At 57.4% G+C, this 23,412-nt stretch overlaps 1 protein-coding gene across 19 annotated transcripts in view; it reads right to left on the bottom strand.

Annotated features, from left to right (window-relative positions):
- Positions 1 to 6,008: 6,008 nt before the first annotated feature.
- Positions 6,009 to 23,412, bottom strand: part of ZFYVE28 (zinc finger FYVE-type containing 28) — a 112,782-nt gene continuing 95,378 nt past the window's right edge. For 6 of the 19 annotated variants that reach the window (XR_009563888.2, XR_009563883.2, XR_009563885.2 and 3 more), the window contains one exon: positions 13,208 to 16,791. Coding sequence is in view for 3 of the 19 variants with exons in the window: in XM_030876711.2 (XP_030732571.1) it covers positions 7,156 to 7,287; positions 7,859 to 7,962; positions 10,112 to 10,216; positions 11,263 to 11,379; positions 12,918 to 13,051 (592 nt within the window). In the remaining 16 variants the exon portion in view is untranslated. Of the gene's footprint in view, positions 7,288 to 7,858; positions 7,963 to 10,111; positions 10,217 to 11,262; positions 11,380 to 12,917; positions 13,052 to 13,207; positions 16,792 to 23,412 lie in introns of those variants that run through there. The other 13 variants (XM_030876711.2, XM_060298883.1, XM_060298882.1 and 10 more) reach the window with 8 other exon arrangements.

Raw genomic sequence — 23,412 nt, forward strand, 5'->3', positions numbered from 1 at the left:
TCGCCTAACCCCTCACCTACCCAGCTCTTACTGCACCTTCTCCTGTGCGGGGACTTTCCGAGTGGGAACCGGCAAAGGCCATGCCGGGGAGGGAGGAGACGGGCATCTCAGGCCTCCTCCCTCTGGGAGCCCAGGACCCCACCCTTACCTTCCTTTAGAGCCGAAGACAGAGCCTGGGCCGCTCCTGCCCTCAGCCCTGAATCCCCTCTCCTGCACCCAGGCTCCTAGGGCCCCCCCTGCAGTGCATCCCTCCTGGACCAGCCCGCATTCCCCTTACTGGCCCATCCTCCCGACTGTTCTTCCTCACTGCCCTTTGGGGAAGCCCAGCTCGTCCCTGTCCCTGAGCTCCCAGCCAGGGGCTCTGGGAGAAGGGGTGGGGCCTGAATCCAGAAGGGACTTAGGGATTTGGGGGAAGGCGGGGTCTGCTCCCAGCGTTTCCTCCACCTTCCCACCCCAGCCTCAGCTTCCCTGGCCCTCAAATGAGAACGGCTGTGCCCAGCTCCAGGCACTGGGGGAAGGATTCTGGTGAGAAGCTTGGGAAAGGCTGGCTTGCTCCCCCTGCCCCCACCCCGGGAGCCTGCCAGGGGTCCCTCTGAGGAGGCCCAAGGGAAGGAGACCTCTGGGAGACTACTTCCTAGCCTCCCCCATGCTGACTGGGCCTGGGCTCCCCTTCTCCGGGCCCCGTATCCCATCCTGCCCGCCCACCTGGCCACCACACACACTGATTTGGGGACACGCCCGTGGCTCTCCGCGGCATCAGGAAGCACCCCCACCGCTACCCAGGTTGAGGAGGTGTGTGAGGCCCTTCTTCCTCCAGAACGCCCCTCACACCTCCAGGATGACCTGGCCTTGACCCTGCCTCCTCTCTTGCCCCATCGTCGGTCACTGGGGTGGATTCCAGCTGCCACCAGAGTCCCCAGGCCCAGCATTCGGGGCAGGAGGCTGGGAGTGAGGGTCAGGGCTGGAATCCTCCCCCAGCCAGACGCTGCCGCTCCTCAGACCCCGGGCAGTGGCAGGTTCAGACAGCTCCCTTCCGGCAGTTTCTGGGTCTGTGAGGCCTGGGGACAGATGACTTCTAGGGTGATCAGGTGCTGGAGGGCCAGGCCTAGCCCAGCTTTGCGACCGGCATCCCAGAAGCCTTGGCTCCCCTGCACTGAGATGGCCTGGTGTGTGCCAGGACCAGGGGTAGTTCTGGGGGTCTCTGTCACTGGGTCCCTCCCCCAAAGCCGCCCTGGATTCTAGTCTGGCCACAAGACCTTGGCCAAGTCCCTTAAACCTCTCTGAGCCTCCGTTTCCCCAGCTATAAAACGGAGTTGGCAGTAGCGACCTTTTAGGGTGGTTGTGGGGTGTGATGAAGGATGTGCATTAAGCCCTGGGGAGCAGTGGGCTCTGGGTGGGGGCAGGAAGTGGCAGGGATATTAACATCAGCCCCAAATCAGCAAGTGCTTCTAACCCGGGGCCCTCCACAAGGGGAAGTGGGGCAGGGCCTGTCCAGTCACCATCGGTCAGTATCAGAGTCACATCAATGCCAAGGGCATTGGGGGCCTTCTAAAAAGTTTATCACTCAGAAAAAACTGTCTCCAGAATACAAGAAGACAGCAAAATCAAGATGCATGAAGATGTAATAGACGTCAGCATAGTCAACATAATGTCAACACCATTTTTAAATTTAAAATAAGAAGAAAGTTCATTATACTTGTGAACAATGTGTAGGGTAGATTTTTTTCTCACCTTACAAGATTTTCCCACTCTACTCAATGACCCTGGAACAATTTAGACAATTTAGACAAATTGAATTAATTTCTTGTAGCCAAAAATATCCAAAAGCAAGACAATGAAATTTTCTTTTAAAAATTTTTTACAGGAAAAGAAGGTTATGGAGGAGGGATGTAACGCAGATTCAGGCACTTGCTGTGGTGTCAGGTGTGGCCTCCAAAAATGAGAGGGTCTGGACCTCTGACAGCTCAGGGCCTCCTCCAGTCCCAGGGGCTGGACCCAGGCTCAGGTGGGGCAGGACAAGGGGCCCGGCTTGGCCCCGCTGCTGCTCCAGGGGCCCTAATGGCTGTTCCTAAGCGCCCTTTCTTCCCCGAGGCCTGGGGAGGATGAACCTGGAGTAACCGGCAGATCTCCCTTCCTTGAGCAATAGGTGCTTCGGGACTCACCCCAACACCTCTCTCCCAGTCCCACCATCTAGGATTCTCTGGCCTAGGCCTTCCTGGCCTGCTTCCCTACCTCTTCCAGGAAGCCTTCCGGGCCTTCCAGGCCATGCCCAGGTGGCCTTCACTTGGCCCTGGCTGCCACACACAATCATAAGATGGAGACCTCCTAGTCTCAGGCTGGATGCCCTGAGGGCCTGAGTCCGGGAAACCCACCCCTGCCCCCCACGCTGAGGCCCCCCGTCAGTCATCCAGCTGCTTCTAGACCCAGAGGGCAGCAGATCAGGCTCTGGTGAGTGTGCCCTGAGCTGCCTCCGTCGGAGGGTGAAGAGGCCTCTCAGATCATAGCCCAACAGGGTCCTGAGTGATGGGGGCGGGGGACATGGCAAGGTCAGAGCAGTGACCCTGGCTGAGCCGTGTTACTGCCTCTGATGGAGCAGTGGGGTCCTGGCTTCGGCCCCACCAACTCCTCCTCCTTCCGAGGGGCCCAAACCACAAATCTGCCCATGTCCTCCCCTGCTCAGCAAAAGCCCAGGATTGGTGCCTGTGGGGACCCAGTCCTGCTCCCCATCTGCGCTCCACCCTCACCTCTCCAATGGGATCATCACCATTTCTAAGTAGCTCTGGTACCCCATTTTCCACTGACATCCTGCCCGTCCGCCAAGGCCCAGTCAGCTCAGCCAGCTTGCATCGCTCCCAGACCTGCAGCCCCCCAGGGTTAGGATTAGGGCAGGTCTAGAGGGTCTGGGTGCTCATCTTTGCCCAGTTCAGGTGCAGGATCCAGCCCTGAGCTGTCCTGAACTCCTGGAAGCAAATGAGCACACCAGCAGAACCCAAGCCACATGTTAAGTCTCTGGGGTGAGGTTAAGTTTGAGCTTGTGCTGGCCTGGAATCCGCCCCTCCCCAGTCTCAGAGGCAGGAGAGGCTCTGAGAGGTTCGCTGACTCCTGCAAAGGGTCCCAGACTCTGCTCCGAAAATGTGTGTGAGGGTGGGGGCTGGGTGGTGCCCCTGTCTGGGAAGGCTGCCTGGAGGAGGTGGCTCTGGGTGGGCCTAAGAGGAGACAAGAGCCGCCAGGGTCTGGGTCAGGTCATGGCGGTGGCCTAGGGTGGGTGCTTTGGGTCCTGCTCACCTTCCCCCAGTTTCCACTGCAGACTCCAGAGAACAGGAAGAGCTGGGAATGGCCGGGAAGCCAACCCCCCCGCCGTGGGGTGTCAGCCCCCACCCCCAGCCCTGGTGGTCTGAAATGCCCAGCCCAGACCAGGACCCGTCTTCCCCACTCCCCCAGCCATTTGGGGCGAGGTCTGCCCTGCCTGTGGTCCTTTCTGGGACAGGACGCTCTCTGGAGCACTAGGGCCTGGCCGCCGGGTGCGTCTGTGCGGGGGGCCCTGCTTGGACCTGGAGTGCCCACCCACAGTGGGGCAGCTCCTGCAGGCAGCGCTCCAGCTGCCCCAACGCCTTGGCCGCCGGGCCACAGTGGGAGAGGAGGTGTTGGGCGGGGCGCCCCCTGGTGGCCATTAGGGGCTGCAGCAGGGACCTCGGAGGAGCCCACCTGGTGCCCCGGTGGGGAAAGGGTAGTGTCCCCCAGCCCTGCCCCACCCACCCGCCTCCGGGGTGATAGTGCCCCACCAGCATCATCAGCCTCCAGGGCACTGACAGTCTTTCTCCTCTCCTTCCCGCGCCCCCGCCCCGTGTGGGTGTCCACCTGCCTGCCTGCCTGCCTGCCTGCCTGGGGGGGTGGGCCGGGCCTGGGGGCAGGCTGCCGTATGCGGGCATATTTGTGGGGCAGATGAGTCACGGGTGGGGGCCGGCAGCAGGGGCACCTCCAGAGGCCAGGGTGTGTGGGAGTGGCCTGAGCCGAGCCTGCGGTGGAAGGGGCAGGACGGGGACGGGAGAGGAGGCGGCCTTCTCCCCACCTCCCCGGGGACCAGGCTCAGGGACTCTTCCTGTCCCAGAGCCTCCCCGACCGCTGGGACACAGAGAGCTCTGGGTGCTCCCACCTTACACCCTCCCTCCTTCGACTTGGTGGCCTGCCCTGCGGGGATGCTGCAGCCTGCGTCTGGGTCCAGAGAGCCTGTGGGGGACCCACCCCCCCCGCCCCCCTCCTGTCGCCGGAAGCTCGTGGGGGGAGGTGCTGGAGTGCTCCCGTGGCTTTCTCCCCAGGCCTGTGTGTTGCCCCGAAAGGTGGTGGGGCGGGGTCCTGGCAGCTCCCCAGCCCCTCTCCAGCCACCAAACCACGGCGTGCCATGGGCGCTGTGTGTCCAAGCTGCCCTCCCTGGAGGTGGCCCTCCAGGCACAGCCAGCTGGGCCGGTTCCTCCCAGCATCCCCAGGTCACAGGGCTCCCTTCTGCCTCTCGCGTGACCCTTCTAAAGGCCCGTGGCCCGGATGGGCTGCCTGCTAACTTCTGTGAGTCTCGGTTCCCCATCTATGACATGGGATCCTGCCCCCTCAAGGGAGTGTCACTCGAAGGACTGTCATGGGGAGTGGAGGGGACGGCCCTCAGGAAACAGAAGCAGGGACGAGGACAACGACGGTGACGACGGGGAAGCTGAGGCTCCGGAAGGGCACCTGCTCGAGGTCCAAGGCTGGCTCCCGAGGGCTAATTCCAAACCCCTGCCCCCACCAGTCCCGAGCCCCTGCTGTAGGGGGGCAGCAGTTCATTCCTTCTAGATCCTTCCTGAGCGGGAAACTCTGCCTTGGACCAACCCCTCCCCACTCCCAGGTCCTGGCTCTACCCTTGGGGTGGGGACAGCCCTGTAGAAGGGCAGAGTGACCACACGTCCCCCACTTAGCGTGGAAAATCCCAATTTCTGGGCAGATGGGACGGCTACTGACCCTCGTTGGGCGCTCCCGTGGCCACAGGCCTTCCTGCAGGACAGCTGGGGTGTGGGCTGCCGCCCCCTCCCACTGTGCAAAAGCGGCCCAAGGCTGGCTTGGAGACCACCCTTCTGTCCGCTGGGGTCTAGGTCGTCCCTCTGGAGGGCAGCTGTGTCTGGGCCGAGGGTGAGCATCGGGGCAGACCCTCCTTCCTGGGTCTCCACTCCCTCTCCCACCCCGACCTGGTGAGTGAGGACCACCACGTCCCAGGTCTGGAAGGTGACAACTGCGGGTACCTAGAGTAGAGGGAGGGGGACCCCCCGAGTGTAGCTTCACGGGGGCTTCCTGCAGGGGGCTGACTTCCTGAAGGCACTGCTGTCCAGCCAGTGACACAGGCACCGCCATCCACAGGAGTGGGAGGGACTCCGTCCAGGTGGGCAGGCCTGGTCTTGGGCAGCTAAGGACACAGGTCTCCCTGGATGCCGCTCCTCTTCTGCTCCCAAAGGACTCAGCGCTGCTCAGAGGAGCCCCCGGGCTCTGAAACACTTTCTCACCTACCAGAAAATGGGTGTGGTGGCCACTGGGGCCTCTTGCAGCCACGCCCCCATTCTCTGGCCTCCCAACGCCCACCTCAGAGGGACGGGACACCCAAGTCCCAAGGGAAGGCCCCATCGCCTTGGCAACCCCAGCGTTTGGTCTGCCCTCCTGCATTCTCTCCAGGGCCCCAGGTGGGGTGTCCAAGAGCACTGCCCACCCCAATGCACACAGACGTCAGGGGTCTGAGCTGAAGACACACGAGGAGAGGAGCTGGGCAGGGTGGGCGGGCAGTGGGGAGGCTGGAGCCGTCGCAGGCAGTGGGAGCTGGGGGTGGGGGGCGGCCACCCCTCTCCTGGGGGCTGGTGGGAAGTCAAGTCCTGCCCTTTGACTGTCCCAGGAGTCCAGAAGCCCCCAGCTTCCTAGAGGACAATGAACTTTAGCAAGAGCCCCGTCACCTGCCAGTTGGAGAAAAAGAAGTCCATCCATGTTCACATGAGGAATAAGAGTGTCTGCAATCCTTAAATAGATTTATGGAAATGGTTTTGAATTACAGCATTTAGAAAATAAAAATAATCTGCATACATAATATACCCTCCATTATATGCTTTTCTTCTCCCACAGAAGCTGTTTTTGTGCGTGTGTATTCCAGTGTCAAATAGTAATTGGATTTTATCCTATAAAAGAAGCAGTAGGTATGTCATCTCTCTAAAAATAAAACTGCAATCGTCATTGCAATGTGAAGCCTGAGATTTAAGCCTGAGGAGGTGTCTGTGCTGGGGCCCGGGGCCACTCTGGGGTCTGAGGAGGTGGGCCAGGGTCCCAGGGGTGCAGAGGGAAGGGGAAGTGGCAGCCAAGCGGGCAACATCCGGGGGTCCTCAGCCCCCTGGAGAGCCCTGGCCTCGGAAGCTGGGAAACCTCTGCCCGCCGCCTGACCCCGCCATCGGCTGGTGGACCAGGGTAGGCAGACCGCAGCAGGGGCGCGCCTGCTTGCCCAGAGGACCACCAGGCCTGCTTCTGCATGTCCCCTCTCCGACAAGCAATGAGACTCATGTTGCTGAGACAAGGTCCTGAGGGGAGCAGGGGGCAGGCAGCTGTGGGCTCAGGGCCCTGGAGAGAGAAAAGCCTAGTCTTTCTGGTTTGGCCAGCGTGTGGCGAAGCCCGGCAGTGCCCCAGGCCCCCCCACCCCGCTGGCCCCCAGAGGTGTCCACCATCTCCCCAGACTCAGCCCCAGGGGCCGAGGCTGCCCTGAGCTCAGACACCATCCCTACTTTCCCCTTGCAGGGCGGACCTTCTGCTACGGTCCAGCCTCAAGGCCGCATCTCAGCAGGGCAGGGGGGCAGGCGGATGGGCGGGAGGAAAGCCCACCCTGCCCAGGCAGCCGCCTGGCACCCCCAGGTCCCCCCACTGGCTGAAGCTGACCTCCTGTTGGCCCCTGCGGCTGGCCTGGGGTCCCCACGGGTGCGGAGGCCAGGGCGGGTGGGGCGGAGGCCCTGGACGTTCTGGAAGTCAGGGCGGCCTGCAGCCCTGGCAGCGGTGATGGCGGCAGCTGGATGAAATGCGGTGAAGACCCTCCCGTGGCCGGAGGCCTCCTCCTCGGCACCTCCTCCCTGGCGTCCTTTGGGGCCCTCGCGGGCTTGGGGCACCGTGTCAGATGCCCGCCTTGTCGCTGTAGAAGGGCGTGACGTGGAACATGTAGCAGTGCGTGCACACGCGGACGGGCTTCACCTGCCCGTAGCGGGGCAGCGGTGCCGAGTGCGAAGAGCAGCGGGAGCAGAAGATCTGGAAGGCGAAGGGCGGGAGGCGGGGCCAGTGGGCTGGGCAGGGCTCCCAGCAGCCCCTGCGCCTCACCCCTTCCTGACCTTGGCCTCTCAGGGGCGCGCAGCAAGGACGGGGTCGGAGCCCCGGGTGCCGCCGGCCTTCCTGCCCTTCCTCCCACCCAGAGCATCCCGGGCGTGCGCGGGTGGGTGTCTCCCGGCACCCCCCCCGTGGGGCTGGAAGCTTCAGGAAAACCTGGCGCAGGTCTTGGCCAGGAGGCCGCGCCGACGGAGGGGGTCCTGGCCCCATACCCAGGCTGCCGCAGGCTCCTACTCAGACCCTCCATCCCCTCCCCGTCCTCAGGTCTGAAGTGGCCAGGACTGGGCACTGCACCATCACACCCAGTGGGCGGAGTGCCTGGAGTCCACACCCTGTGCCAAGGCAGAGCAGGGCCCAGGGCTCAGGCGTGTCTGCACAAGGACCCCGGGGCATCGGTCCGGACTTCCGGACCTCGGCGCCACGTCTGTGACAGCCCCTGGGATGCCCGCAGCGACAGCCCGAGGGGCCGCGGGACGACCTCGGCCGCCCCACCCACCTTCCCACAGCTCCGGCAGTGGTGCTTCCTGCGGATGACGGTGAAGGGGGCCTTGCACGCGGTGCAGAAGCCGCAGGCCTCGTCCGGGACCCACTCAGGCGGGTCTATGACAACACAGGGAGGGGACACGTCAGCCAGAGGGACCCGTGCGGTGGCGGCAGTGGGGACCGGTGACTGGGGTGGGGGTCGGAGGCTGGCGCTGTGCAGGAGCCTCCGGTGGGGCAGCCTGCCCCCCACTCCCCCCCTCCGGTCCTCCCTGAGGCTCGGTACCGGCTGCGGTTTCAGGAAACTGACAGTGTCCCATGGACGGGTCAGTCTTTGCAGCTGTCGGCCGTGCTCATCGATCGGACCCCAGCTGCGGCCTGCACCTCGCCCCAGGACTCGGGGCACGGGCAGGGAGCGTCCACCCGGACAACCCTCTCCCGGCCGGCACCCAGCCTGGCAGGGCCCTTGGGCAAAAATGGGGGCTGGGAAATGAAGAAATCAGTCCCCTCTGTGGACCCCTCCGTCAATCAGCCCCGCCCACCCCAGCTCCAGGGCTGTTCTCAGGTTCTTGAGGAGAGGCGCCGAGGCTGGCCCTGGCCTCTCCCGACACCTGTGCAGCCTGGCAGCTGCCTGTGGGCCTGTCCCATGTCACTTCTCCAGGCGATCACGGGGGAAGCCTCTGGGCCTCTGCTCTGGAATTTGGGTGGGAGGGTGTGTGTCGGCGCTGGGAGAAGCCATCTTGCACGGGGGGACATGCCTTTCCTCCCACCCCAGACATAAGATGCCCACTGCGTACCAACTCCAAGACCAGTACCGCCGCCCAGAGGGAGAACGAACACCTGGATGGCTCCCTGGGGCCACAGTGTGGGCTCAGGGGTCTCCCGTCCACTCTCACACAACCCCCAAGGGAACTCAGCAAGGCCGCCTGCCCACCAGAGACCGGGGTCTCCTCGCCTCCCTCTCGCCCCCTCTCCTCACCAACCTGCACCAGAGGACCTGCCCCTCCCCCCCTGCGCACAGAACCGCCCCTCCCCCCGACCCCTCCCACCCAGCTCTCCCGCTTCTGCTCCGGACCCCATCAGCTCACCCCCGACTGCAGGGAGATGGCTTCTCATTTGCCACCCTCCCCCGCCCCCATGTGAAATCCTTGGCCGGCCCCAGTGACGCCCTTGACGGCGCCCGGCAGCTCCGGGGCCACGCCGGGCCACGAGGCCAGCTCCAACACACAAGTCGAGACCCCCGCCCGAGGAGGATGGTGAGGGTCCTGAGGACTTGCTGGGTCCAGGCCCTGCCCTGCGAGCCACTCCCAGGAGGGGGCTGGACTGGCGGCCCACGGGGGGACATGGCCCTGGCAGTGGGCCGGGCCCCTCCAGACCTCGCAGTCCACCACCTGCACGATCCTCGAGCAGGGGGTTCCGAGTTTCCGGCGGGCGTTCTAGTTATGGCACTGTGTGCGATTTTCACAGGAGGGTAGAGAAGACCAGGGCTCAGGGCGTTTAGGAAGCAGGGAAGCTTGTGCGGCCGCCCCCAGGGGATCCCGGCCAAGGCAGCCCCACTGCACACCTGGGTCACCAGGCAGTGCGAGGGAGGCCCTGAGCCGGGACCAGCCAGGCACACCGGGGCCAGCCGCCTCCTTCTCAGCTCCAGTCGCATTCGACACTCGCTCAGGCCCGTCTGCCGCTGCCCGTCTGAGCACCTCTCCAGGCCTCCGGCCCCTTCCAAAGGCCTTGGGCAGCCCCCTCCCCACAGATGTGTTGCCAGTGCCCCCAGCCCACCCTGAACGCTCCTTCCCTGACTGCCAAGCCACCGGGCCTGCAGCCGGCCGACCTCCAGGCTAACGGGGGAGCAGGCCGCTAGGGGAGGCCTTTCCTGCGGGGCAGGTGAACGCTGGGGGGTCGGCAGTGTGCCTGTGGCCTGGGACCAGCCACTTACAGCTGCGGCCAACGGCCTGGACCCCGGCATCTCAGTGCTCCTCACGCCCTCCCTCTGCCCCCCAGACTGAGATGTTCAGTAATGGGCCTGAGGTTAGGTGGCGGCAGCTCAGAGGACCTGTGCCCACCCTGGGAGCCCAGGAGGGAAGCTGGAGTAAGAGGCTGCACCCCCTGGGAAGCGGCACGTCTAGGTGTCTGGGGAGGGGCCCCCGCTGGAGGAGCGCTGCCCGCCCCAAGCCTGCAGTCCAGGGCAGAGCGGTGGAAACATCCAGACAGGGCTCCTGCTCCCCGCTCGGCACGCAGTGCACTGGCCCCCGGCTCCCGGGCCCTCACGCACCTTCCAAGTCTCCATCTCGGGTCTTGGCTGCGAGTTCAGAGGATGACAGGGTCTCCTGGCACAGAGCACAGTCCTCCAAGGCCGCGCTCCGCAGGGTCTGGGTGACTAGAAGAGAGAGGGTGGCCGCTCGGGTCAGTGGGCCACCACCTGTCCCTGGGAGGTGCCGCCAGCGGGGAGTAGCCCCCGAACAACCCCCAGTCCCGCGTGTGGAGTGGGTCACCGCAGCCCTCACCCACCGTCCCCGCAGGCTGGGTGCTGACCCTGCAGGGGGCCTTCCCATCGAGTGCCCTCAGGTGTGCAGCTGGTCCTGCCTGTGGGCCCCCGGCCCCAGGGCCCACCGTCCTTGCTTGGAGAGCAAGAAGCCAGCCCCAGAAGGCAGCCCCGCCCAGAATCCCCTGACAGGTGGGGGCAGTGTGGTCCAGTGGTGTGGACCCTGGGGGGCACAGCTGGGTCGGCACACAGGACAGACTTCTCCTTCCTGTGGGCGAGGACGTGCCCTCCAGGGCTGGGCCGGCTGCCCCGTGTGTCCAGACGTTCTTGAGCAGAAGCCCCTATGATGAGAGGCCGCTCGCCCAGAATGGGAGCCTCAGCCCAGCAGAGGGTGGGCAAGCAGGGGTCGGGCCCCTTCCCCACGCTCGGACCCTGCCACCTCCTTCCAGGGAGCGAGGGGCCAAGCTCCCTGTGCCTTAGCATTCCCTGCCTGACACCTGCTCCCTCACCAAGTAACTCTGTTCTGCGTGCGTGTGTGTGTGCACGCGTGTGTGAGTATGTGAGGCATCTCACAGACGGCCACTCCCCCGAGCAGGGGACCCACGTCCCCTCCTTGGCTGTGGGCTGGCCCCTGGCTGCTCCGACAGACGGAGTTTGGTAGAAGTGACAGTGTACCGTTTCCGGGTCCCGTCTCCAGGCCCGTCAGCTGTCGCAAGTGGGGTGGCCTGGCTGGGGCGTGGGCACGTGGGGCTGTGACCCCCATGCGTCCCCAAGCCCACCTCTCGGGGTACCCAGGGCCTGTGTCCCTCTGCCCACAAAAGCCGGGTGGCGGTGCCGGGCCAGGTCTGGGGGTGCAGGTTTCCGCAGGCCCCCCACATCCGGGGCGGGGTGGGCACGACGGTCAGCCTAGGCCTCAGAGCCTGTCCCGAGCTGGCACTCACCCTTCTTTAGCTTTTCCTTGTCGTCCGTTTCCGGCTTGGTGGCCATGACCTGGAAGAGGGTCTTGAGAATACTTCTGAGGTCGCTGGCGTAGTTGGTCTGCAGCTGGTCGGCCACGCCTGGGGGAGGACGCCCGAGGAGGGGGCGTTAGGTCCTGGCAGCTGGTGAACCCAGCCGGGGCTCGTGGTCAGAGACCAACGTGTCCTCGGGTGAGTGGGCGCGAGAAGAGGCTGCCCCGCCCCCGTGACAGCTCCCTTGGCAGAAGCAAAAGCTCAGGAGTCAAGGGGAGGTGGCGGAGGGGGGCAGAGTACCCAGCAGCCCTCCCCCGGGGGCCAGTTATTCGCCTTCGTGCTCTTATCCTGGCCTCTCACTGAGGGACAACCCCAGAGCCCCCAGCTGTGCCCACCGGCGTGGCAGCACCTTCTCCTCACGGCCACCTCGACTGCGGGGATGCGGTGAGGTTCCACGTGGCTGGGGGGCCGAGGGTGGACCCTGCCCAGACATGGGGCCCAGCGCCGGCTCCTCGGCACCCCCCGCCAGCCGGCCCCCGCTGCCTGGCCGGACAAGGCTTCTCCCACCCTCACCTGCAGAGGTTTCCTCTGTCTCTCAATTAGGTGGACTCGGCCCTTCTCAGTGAAGAGCGCTGCTAGCTCTTCAGGGGCACAAGGGGCTGCCATTAACAGCAAAGCCAGGGAGTGACCGTGCACATCCCAGCAGCACATGGGCGCCCCGGGACCCATCACTGCGCTGATACCGTGGCCGGCGCTTCCGGGGGCTTCCTTGCGTGCCAGCAGCCGTGTTGAGTACCAGCTGGCATGACGTTCCCCAGACCTCTAAACAAACCCGTGTAGTGGATTCCGGCAGATGTCTGAACCGCAGCTCAGAGTCACCCCGAGGTCCTCGTGCCCCCACCTGGCCTGGCCGGGGGCAGTGCCGAGTGACCCCGGGGGATCATGATCCTGACCTGCAGTGTCCGCCAGTCCACAGGCTGCCCCGCGGCTGCCCCTCCACCCGGGGGCCCGGGCGTGCCGCGGACACTCCAGGCGAGGGGAGCTGGGCTGCAGGACGGGCACTGTGTGAACCCAGCTGCCCCGGGGAGGTGTCGGGGAAGGGCAGGCAGGAGGCCAGGAGGGTGGACTTCACTGCACACTTGTCATACTTTTAAACCATGAGAAAGCGGCAGCTATTCAGAACACACAAATCTAGGGAAAGCGCTGCTACGAAGACACCGCTTGTGCTCACTCCCCTCACTGAACTCCCCAGGGAGACAACAGTCATCGTCCTGTTGTCTGCCACCCCAAGAGAGGAAACATCAGTTGGGACAGGACGCACAATGAACTCTGACCCACACATTGAACAGAGCCTCCCTGTGTGAGCAGTGAGGGGCCACTGGGACCAGAATGGGGTCCTCCACCCCCCACGGGAGGGCCCGGCAAAGCACGACGCCCGCCTCTTTACCGGGCCGGGCTCATGGCGGGGCTCGCGGGTGAAGGATGAAGTGATGTGGTGAGGAAGGCCCAAGGCAGGGCTGACACCCGAGCAGCCCAGCATCAGCGGGGAACCTCCCGCACCTGGGCCAGCCGCTCCGCTAAAGCACGCCCCCCCCACCCCTGTGTGTCCCCAAGCCCACGCCCCGCCCCAGGCCCAGAAGTGGCACCTGAAATGCAGACAAACAGGCGGTGGATCAGGTCGTGGCTGCCGTGGAACCGGGACCGGATCTTCTCTCTGATGGCCACGGGGCCTGCGTCCGGCCCCATCTCGTCTGAGGGGCAGGAGCCGGCCGTGAAGCCGCTGTGCAGAGAAGGAAACACAGGAGCGCAGGTGGAGGGACGAGGGAAGGCAAAATCTCTGCCCGGAGGCCCCCCCCCGTCGCGGGAGCCCACTGGGGCTAACGCCACGTGCTGAGCTCCTCCCGTGGGAGAGTCACCGCCCCTACTCACACCCTCTGCAGGGGGCTGATGGGCTCCCAGAAGATGTGTCCACACCCTAACCCCTGCACCTGCCAGCAGGACCCGTTTGGAAGAAAAGGCTTTGCGGCTGCAGTCAAGGTAAGGATCTTGAGAGGAGACATCATGGATTACCTGGTGGCCCTAATCTAAGGACAAGTGTCTTTGTGGGAGACGGGAGAGGAGACACAGACACACGGGGGAGGGGAGGAGGTGAAGTGGCCACGATACAGAGATCAGGGTGATGTGGCCACAAGCCTGGGGGTGCCCGGAGCCACCAGAAGCTGGAAGACGCAGGAAGGACCCTCCCTGAGAGCCTCCGGAGCGGGGACAGCCCTGTCAGATTTCAGATTTCTGGCCTCCCGCCTGCGAGAGAAGAGATTTCTGTTATTTTAAGCCCCCAGGTCGTGGTGCTGTTTTACTAAGACTGTCCTTCGTCCCCACCATGCACTTCCCTTCCCACGGCCCAGGGGTCCTGCTGCAGGTGCTGCGAGCTCTGCTGTTCAGGGGTCGCCCTGCGGCCCTAAGTAGTGGCCGCAGTTGAGCCTACACTGTTAGGGCGTCCACTGACCGTCCTGTTCTTAAATCATTTATCTCCCATCTTCTATTTCTGCCGTTTTGTCCCACTTTCTGGGAAATTTCCTCTTTTTTCCTCCGACTTTCCCCTCGACATTTTTGCTACCAGGTTTTTAATTTCCTGCTCTCTCTGTTGTTTCATGGATGTGAAATATTTTATCTATCTAGAAACATTAATTATATATTTTTTCTGATTTTCTTTTTCTTTTTTTTTTGGCTGTGCCGCGAGGCATGCGGGATCTTAGTTCCCCGACCAGGGATTGAACCTGTGCCCCCTGCAGTGGAAGCGTGGAGTCTTAACCACTGGACCATCAGGGAAGTCCGTCATTATAATTTTTTAGAAGTTGCCTTTGGTGGCCTGCACTATCTCTGTTTCTGCTTTTCTGTGGGGGAGTTGGTTTTTTCATGCCTGCCTCAAATGCAGAGACCCCTGTCAGAGAGAGGCCCTGGCGTGGCCTCCTGGCATGGCGGAATAGCGGCCGCCCTCGCATCACTGGTGGGAGTGTAAACTGGTGGATGACTTTGGGGAGGTGCTCTGGCATCACCTCAGAGAAGCTGGCACACTCCTCAGCCCAGGGGCCGTGGTTGGCACACACCCAAGACCCTGCCCTGTGCAACTGCAGACGTGGCAGAACCTTCAGGGCCGTTCTGGAAGTTCCAGTAAAATCCACCAGTGATGGAGGGGGAGAATCCACTGTCATCCTGTCATGCTGTGGCCCGCCTGATTGTAGCGGGTGAGCAGCCCTGGCCCCTTGTGGACGTGGACGACCCTCGCCGACACGGCAGAGAGACACGCACAGCCGCCCGATATCTCACTTAGGGGCACGTCCCTTGGTGTCAAACCATCAGGAAGCTCGGAGATGTGACGCGCCTGAGAATTCAGTGCAGGGGGCGCTGGGGCTGGAAAGGGCCCCAGACTGGCTTCATGGGCTCCCCCTGCTCAGACGAGTGCGCGTCCGACTGGCACACTCTAGCGACGTGAACATTGGTTTGTAAGTAATATTTCTTTTAAAAAAGTGTATTTATTTTATTTATTTATCTCTGGCTGCATTGGGTCTTCGTTGCTGCACGCGGGCCCCTCACCGCGGTGGCCTCTCTTGTTGCGGAGCACAAGCTCCAGGCGCACAGGCCCCAGCAGCTGTGGCATGCGGGCTCAGCAGTTGTGGCTCGCAGGTCCCAGAGCGCAGGCTCAGCAGCCGTGGCGCACGGGCCCAGCTGCTCCGCGCCATGTGGGATCCTCCCGGACCAGGGCTCGAACCCGTGTCCCCTGCCTTGGCACGCAGATTCCCAGCCACTGCGCCACCAGGGAAGTGCCCTTATCAGTACTATTTCACCAGAACGTGGAGGAGCGGTGGGAGGCTGAGGGCGAGGCTGGGACCCTTGTGATGATCTACAGCTCTGCCCTCCCAGACCCCCTGCCAGGTTTCCAGAGACGAAGCCCTTGACTTTCTGCCTGGGGGGTGTGGACTTGGCGGCCCCTGTCCTGGGAGCTGAGTAAAGAAGGGGGATGCAACATCACTGTCCGGGGTGTCAGCTTCCATCAACGCCCCCAGTCTCAGTTCACAGCCTCACCCAAAAGACTGGGAAGCAGGAGCCCAAGCAAATATTTACACACACTATTTGCAGCAGCGTTATTCACAAGAGCCCAAGGGGAAACAACCCAAGTGCCCGTCAACAGATGATGGATACACAAAACGTGGTCCCTCCATACGATGGAATATTATCCAGCCTTAACACGGAAGAAAATTCTGACACCAGCTACCATATGGACGCACCTGTAGGACATTAGGCCCAGTGACAGAAGCCGGTCACAAAAGGACAAACACCGTGTGACTCCGCTTACGTGAGGTCCCTGGAGGAGTCACATTCACAGAGACAGAAAGCAGATGGTGGGTGCCGGCTGCTGGGGAAGGGGGCTTGAGTGGGGACAGAGTTTCAGTCTGGGATGATGAAAAGTTCTGGAAATAAAGAGTGGTGGCAGTTATACCACATTGTGAATGTGTACAATGCCACCGAATTGTACACTTAAATATGGTTAAAAGAGTAAAATTTATGTTAGATGTATTTTGCCAAAATTAAAAAGTAGGGGAAAAAAAAGATTTAGGACAGGGGAGGGCAGAGGAAAGGGGACTGGAAAGGTTAAGTAGCGAAGAGAGCTGATGGATTTGGCATCAATACAACAGGTTAAGAGTGAATACATGCTAAAAACCATTAAATTATACACTTGTATAGTACATATTTTTAATAATTAAAAAATTGAAGTATAGTTGATTTACAATGTTGTGTTAGTTTCGGGCGTACAGCAAAAATTATACACTTTTAAAGGGTGAACTGAATGGTCTATATACTATATACCAATAAAGCAGTTACTGTTGAAGACCCAATTATATTAAGATAGAGTAGCAATAAACAAACTGAAAATGAAATTAAGAAACAACCCTATCTGCAATAGCATCCAAAAGATTTAAATATTTGTAATAAACTTAACAAAAAAGTGCAAGAGTGACACACGGAAAACTACAAAACGTCACTGAAATAAATTAGACCTAAATAAATGGAAAGACACCCTATGTTCATGGTTGAGGACTTAATATTGTTAAGATGGCAATACTCCCCAAATTGGTCAATAAGTTCAATGCAATCTGTGTCAAGATAGCCGCCTTTTCTTTTTCCATGCAGAAGTTGACCAGCTGATCCTAAAATTCGTACGGAAACGCAAGGACTCAGAACAGCCAAAACAATCTTGAAAAAGAAACAAGCTGGAGGACTCACACTCATGACGTGGACTTTAGCATGAAACGCCAGTAAATACGACTGAGGCACTGGCATAGGACACGTGACGACGGAAGAGAATTGCAAGTCCAGAAATAAACCCACACGTTTGTGGGCAACTGATTTTCCAAAGGGGTGCCAAGATCATCCAACGAGGAAAGAACGCTCTTTTCAAAAGATGGTGCTGAGATAGAGAAAGACCGTCTCTCCAATAAGTGCTGCTGGGAAAACTGGAAGCTGCACGTAAAGGGATGAAATTAGAACGTTTTTTCACACCACATATAAAAATAAACTCAAAATGAATTAAAGACCTAAATGGAAGCCTGGAAACTATAAAACTCCTAGAAGAAGACACCGGCAGAACACTCTCTGACATGAGCCATAGCAATATTTTTTTTGGATCTGTCTCCCAAGGCAAAGGAAACAAAAGCAAAAATAAACAAATGGGACCTAATTAAACTTAAAAGCTCTTGCAACAGCAAAGGAAACCATCGACCAAATGAAAAGATAACCTACTACATGGGAGAAAATATTTGAAAAAGATATGACCAATAAGGGGTTAATATCCAAAATATATAAACAGCTCATACAACTCAATAAAAAAAATAAAAAAATAAACCAGATTAAAAAATGGGCAGAAGACCTGAATAGACATTTTTCCAAAGAATACATACAGATGAAAAGCACATGAAAAGATGCTCAACTTCGCTAATCATCAGAGAAATGCAAATCGAAACCATGAGATATCACCTCCCACCCATCAAATGACCATCATCAAAAAGACCAAAAATAACAAGTGTTGCTGAGGATGTCGACAAAAGGGAACCCTCCCACACTGTTGGTGGGAATGTAAATTGGTGCAGCCACTTTGGAAAACAGTATGGAAGGTCTCTCAAAAAACTAAGAATAGAATTACCATATGATCCAGCAATTCCACTCCTGGGTATATATCTAAAGAAAATGAAAACAGAAAAGATACGTGCACCCCAATGTCCATAGTAGCATTATTCACAATAGCCAAGACATGGAAGCAACCTAAATGTCAATCAACAGATGAATGGATAAAGAAGATGTGGTGTATACATACAATGGAATATTACTTAGCCATAAAAAAGAATGAAAATTTGTCAATTCCAACAACATGGATGGACGTGGACGGTATTATGCTAAGTGAAATTCGTCAGACAGAGAAAGACAAATACTATATGTTATCACTCACATGTAGAAATCTAAAAAATAAAACAAACAAATGAATATAACAAAACAGAAGGAGACTCACGGATATAGAAAACACACTAGTGGTCACCACTGGGGAGAGGGAAGGAGGGAGGGGCATGATAGGGGTAGGGGATTAAGAGGTACAAACTATTAAGTACAAAATAAATAAGCTACAAGGACATATTGTAACAGCACAGCGAATACAGCCAGTATTTTAGAATAACTTTAAATGGAGTATAATCTATAAAAATATTGGATTTCTATGTCATGCAACCTGAAACTAATACAATATTGTAAATCAATTATACTTCAATAAAAAATTTTTTTTCTGGGAGAACTGCATTTCCACACACAAAAGAATGAAGTTAGACCTTACCTTATACCATATACAAAAACTGACTCAAATAGATCAAAGGTCTGTATCTATTCTAAAATTCTTAAACTTAGAAAGAATTTTAAATTCTTTAAAAGAATTCTTAAAAATTCTTAGAAAAGAACAGGAATCTTTGTGGTCCTGGATTAGGAAACAGTTTCTTAGGTGTGAAACCAAAAACACAGCAACCAAAACCAAATATCTCATTCAGCAGTTCCTCAGACAGTATGACACAGCAACTCCACCCTGAGGTATCTACCCAAGAGAACTGAAACACACATTCACACAAAAATTAAAAACTTCTGTGCTTCAAAAGATACCTTCAAGAAAGTGAAAAACCCCACAGAATGTGAGAAAATTTTTGCAAATCATGTATCTGTCAAGGGTATAGTATCTGGAATACAGAAAACTCTTGCAACTCAACAATAAAAAAATAAATAACCCAACTAAAGAATGGACAATGGATTTGAAAAGACATTTTTCCAAAGAAGATATACAAATGGCCAGTAAACACATGAAAAGATGCCATCATTAGTCATTTAGGAAATGCAAAGTAAAATGATAATGTGCTATTTTATATCCATTACGAGAACTGTAAGAGTTTAAAAAGGAAACAGAAAATAACAAGTGTGGGTGAAGATACGGAGAAATTGGAACCTTGTACATCCCTGGTGAGAATCTGAAGTGCTACCGGAACTGTGGGAAACAGTTCAGCAGCTCCTCGTGCCGTATGACCCAGCAATTCCACCTCAAGGTATCTACCCAAGAGAACTGAAACATAGATTCACACAAAAGTTTGTACGTGAATGTTCATACCTACTAGCCAAACATGGAAGCAACCCAAACGTCAGTCAACTGACAAATGGATAAACAAAATGTGGTCTAGCCACACCATGGGATTAATTTTTGGCCATAGAAAGTGTGGACAGGTGCTACAGTGTGGATGAACCTCGAAAACATCAGGCTATTTGACAGAATCCAGCTACAAAGGTCACTTATTGTATGATTCCGTTTCTTTGAAAAGTCTAGAAAAGTCTAGGCAAACCCAAGAGACAGAAAGTAGATTAATGGTTGCCAGTGGCAGAAGGGAGGGGAGGATGTTTGGGGTTTCTTTATGGGGTGATGAAAATGTTGAGATTAGATACCGGTGGCAGTTGCACAACTCTGTGAATATGCTGAAGACCACTGAATTGTACACTTTAAAAAGAATAAAAGGATGTTTTCCTTGTAATCATCTAGCGACTCATATTCAAGAAAGAGCTCAAGCTAAATGCCCATCAATAGTGGGTTGATTCAGTAAATTAGCTCATACAGTTTCCACAAAGGACAGTTAATGATGCTGGAAATTCCAAAATGTTAAATAAAAAGGTAGCATTTTAAAAATTAGAGCTATCATATGTACATAAATGAGATTGGGGACACACAGTCAAGGCAAAGCATCAACATTACATTTATTTGCATAGTAGGACTACGGATTCTTTTCTGAGCATCTTCTAAGATTCAGTATTACTTCTATGACCAGAAGAATAACTGTTAGGCTGAGGAGAGGCAGCGCCTACAGCAGGAGCCACTGCAGCCCTCCTGAGGCACAGAGTTTGTTTCTTAGTGGAGGGAAGGCATGCTCTGGGGCTCAGCCCCGCAGCCCCCGCCCCTCAGATAAAGCCCTGGAAGTGGGGCAGCCTTTCTGGACAAGGCGCTGAGGCTGGCAGGCAGCTCGCCTGCGAGAAACCAGAGGAAGGGCCCTGACTGTCAGCTGAGCGTTGAGAGCTACGAAGCCAGCGGTTCATGTTGTGCCTTAAAAGAGCAATGAACCCTCCCAGAAGACTGAGACCGAGGCTGGCCCACAGGTGGTGGGTGGGTCAGATGGCAACCATGGTCTCAACCCCAAGCCCTCAAGCCCTCTCCTGCTGCTCCGCAGAGTGGGGCGTGTGTGTGTGTGTGTGTCTGTGTGTGTGTGTGTGTGTGTCTGTGTGTTGGGGGGGGGTGTGGATGGAAAGAGAGCCAGAGGCTCCATGAAGAGCCTGGTCCTCGGCAGAAGAACCAACAAGGTGCTGCCCACGGGCAACCCAGCTGGGCTTGGAAGGGCCACCGGGAACAAAAGAACAGAACACTGGGAGTGGGGCCTGGGACGTCACCTGGGGCCTGAGCTTGGGGCCCGGCTGGGTCAGCCCAGTCCTAGGGGCCACATAGATGGGCATTGTTTGGGCACCAGGGGCCCCAGGAACACTGCCCAGGGCCACCCTTTTGGAAGGGCGCTGGTCCTCCATGGGCAGCTGCTACGCAGCAGGCTGGGAGCACGGAAGAGGGTTCCAAGGATGAATCAGACCCTGTGTGTGGCCCCCAACAGCCCAGTCTAGTCGGGGAGCCACACGCTTTAACAAGACAGAGCTGAGAGGCTGGCTGGCGCCCAGTGGTCCAGGTCTATGGTGAGGGCAGGAACAGTGAGGGTGAGACATGGCCGGAAGTTGAGACGCAGAGGAAAAGTGGGCGAGAGAGGCTAGGGTGAAGGCGTGAGGGGCACCCACCTGCCAAGGGCTTCCTCTGCCTCCCCAAGCAGTCTGAGCTCCTGTCACCAGCCGTATCTACCCAGGCACTCAACTTCAAATCTGCACGGTCACCTGGATGTCGAAAAATCCAGCACCTTCTGTGACCGATGCCCAGCTGGATTCTGTTTCCTGCCACTCTCTTTTATTGAAGGCAGCACATATTCCCCGTAACAATTCCACTTAGGTTTGAATTACTAGGAAGTGTCAATTCTCTAGTAGCAAAAGACAGTGCAATTCTAAAGTTACATTCATACCGAAGGTTTTGTCCAGCCTGTGTCTTTGGCCACGGTCCATAGTGGCAAACTTTCCAAAGGGCACCCTTGAAAGGCACACATGGAGAAGTATCTGATTCCACGGTCAGAGTAGAAAAAATGGCCTTTTGACAGGAAAAGGACTTTGTCATTTTGAAGTTCTAGGGGTCTGTGAAATAAGAGATAGTACAACTTGGAAAAACTAATAGCAGCACAAGGTGTTTCTGGCTATGACATCCCATGGATGAATCTGAGCCTCTGAAACCCTTTGTAAAGGCCTCAGTAAGAGAAAAACAAGGAGGAGCAAGACGGACTGATGGAATCCAGAAGGAAGGTTTATGCTTGGATGTGGGGACATGGAAAGTCTGGACATCTGCGCAGCCACATACCAATTCTAATGAGCCAGCTCGGGCCCTGCTAGCTCCTCCTTACAAAATCCATCCATCCATCTATCCATCCACCCATCCAACCATCTACCCAATCATCCACATATCCATCTGTCCATCCATCCATCTGTCCATCCATCAATCCATCCATCCATCCATCCAACCATCTACCCAATCATCCACGTATCCATCTGTCCATCCATTGATTCATCCATCCATCCAACCATCTACCCAATCATCCATGTATCCATCTGTCCATCCATCCATCCATCCATCCATCCATCCATCCATCCTAGTATGGTGAGGATTTAGCAGGGAGGTATGTGTGTGCTGATATGGGTCGAACTGTGTCTCCCCAAATTCATATGTTGAAGTGCTAACCCCCAGTACCTCAGAACGTGGCTTTATCGGGATATAGAGTCACTGCAGATGTAATTAGTTAAGATGAGGTCATTAGGGTGGGTCCTAATCCAATATGACTGGTGTTCTTCAAAAAATGAGAAATTTGGACACAGGTGCACACAGAGGGAGAATGACATGTAAAGAAAAGGCAGAGATCAGAGCTTAGCATCTACAAGCCAAGGGGCCCCAAGAATTGCCAGTATCCATCAGAAGTGAGAGGGCAGAGGCCTGGACAGATCCTCCCTCATGGCCTCAAAAGGAACCACCCTGCTGACACCCTGATCCAGGACTTCTGGCCTCCAGAACTGAGACAATCCATTTTTATGGTTGACCCTGCAGTTTGTAGTACTTCGTTACAGCAACCCTACAAACGAACACAAACGTGATGGCACAAAGCTGACAGGCCCAGGCTGCCCAGGGGGCGTCAGCACAAATATCTTTGGGGCAGCAACTATGCTAATTTATTGTGAACAGACCAGATCTCCCTGCTTCCTCTACTCTCCAGCCACTTGCAAAGTCTTTCTTCTAGTGGTTTTAATGAGTGACTCTGCGTTTGGAAGGAAGACAACTTACTCCAGTGCAACAACCCCTTGGGGTGAGCACAGGCTGGGAGGGAGGGGGAGGAAGGATAAACCCCTCTCGCCAAGGAGACCACAGCACACGGCTCAGGTCCACAGAGGGAACAAGAGAACAAGAAATGACTGGGACCGGGAGGGCTGGCGCCGACCCAGGAAACAACCCAAAGGAGCTGTTTCAGTCTCTTCTCACCAAGGGATGGCCAACGGAAACACCAACAACTCTAGATGGGAACGCAGCCTGGCCGACGCCTGGCCAGTGAGACTCTGAGCCGAGAACCCATCTCGCCACACCAGACACCTGTCCCACCAACACTGTGAGATGATGAACGGCTGCTGTCAGAAGCCACTAAGTGTGTGGTAATTTGTTACGCAGCATGGCTGACTAATACAACTGGGCAGATGTTGTAACTGAGTGACCAAGTGGAGGCCGGCACCCTGAGTCAGGACTGAAAGCAAAATGAAACCGCTTTGGTGCAGAGAAGACTGACCTGGCGGGTACGTCCAGTAACAGCTCCTGTCTTGGGAGGCTCGGGGCATCCCCGGGGCTCACCTGAGTCTGTGCAGGTCGCCACACCAGAGCCCAGGTCCTGTGGAGCAGCAGGAGGAAGTGTGGCCGCCACCCAGCACCTGTGCCTGACGCTCTTGCTCAGCTTGAGGCTCCACAGGAGCCTGTGCAAGTGGACAGTAAGTGAGGGGTCCCCCACGGCAGGCGCAGCCACATACACTGCCCAGGGACAGACACCCTCTCAGCGCACTGCAGGCTGGTGCTGGGGGACAGGGGCTGGTCTCAGAGCCACCCCCACTGCTGACCAACGGCAGGCACAGGACTCTAGTGGCCACCACGCAAGCTAAACACAGAGGGGCGCTCACACCTACAGGGAGACGCCCGGTCTCCACACGCGACACCATCTGCCGGGGCCTGTCCCCACCCCCGCCGAGGCAGGAGGCTGATGAGGGCTGCTGGGGGTCCAGGCAGCCTGGGGACTCTGGGGGTTGTGGGCGTGTTCACTTCTGAGCAGGGCCTGAGGGTGGGGAAGGCCCAGGCAGCCTGGGGCTTTGCTTCTGACCACAGACCTGGACTGAATGCCAGAGTGGGGAGCTGTT

This window comes from Globicephala melas, chromosome 5 (genome assembly GCF_963455315.2).
Source record: "Globicephala melas chromosome 5, mGloMel1.2, whole genome shotgun sequence".
In the NCBI taxonomy this organism is placed as follows: Eukaryota; Metazoa; Chordata; class Mammalia; order Artiodactyla; family Delphinidae; genus Globicephala; species Globicephala melas.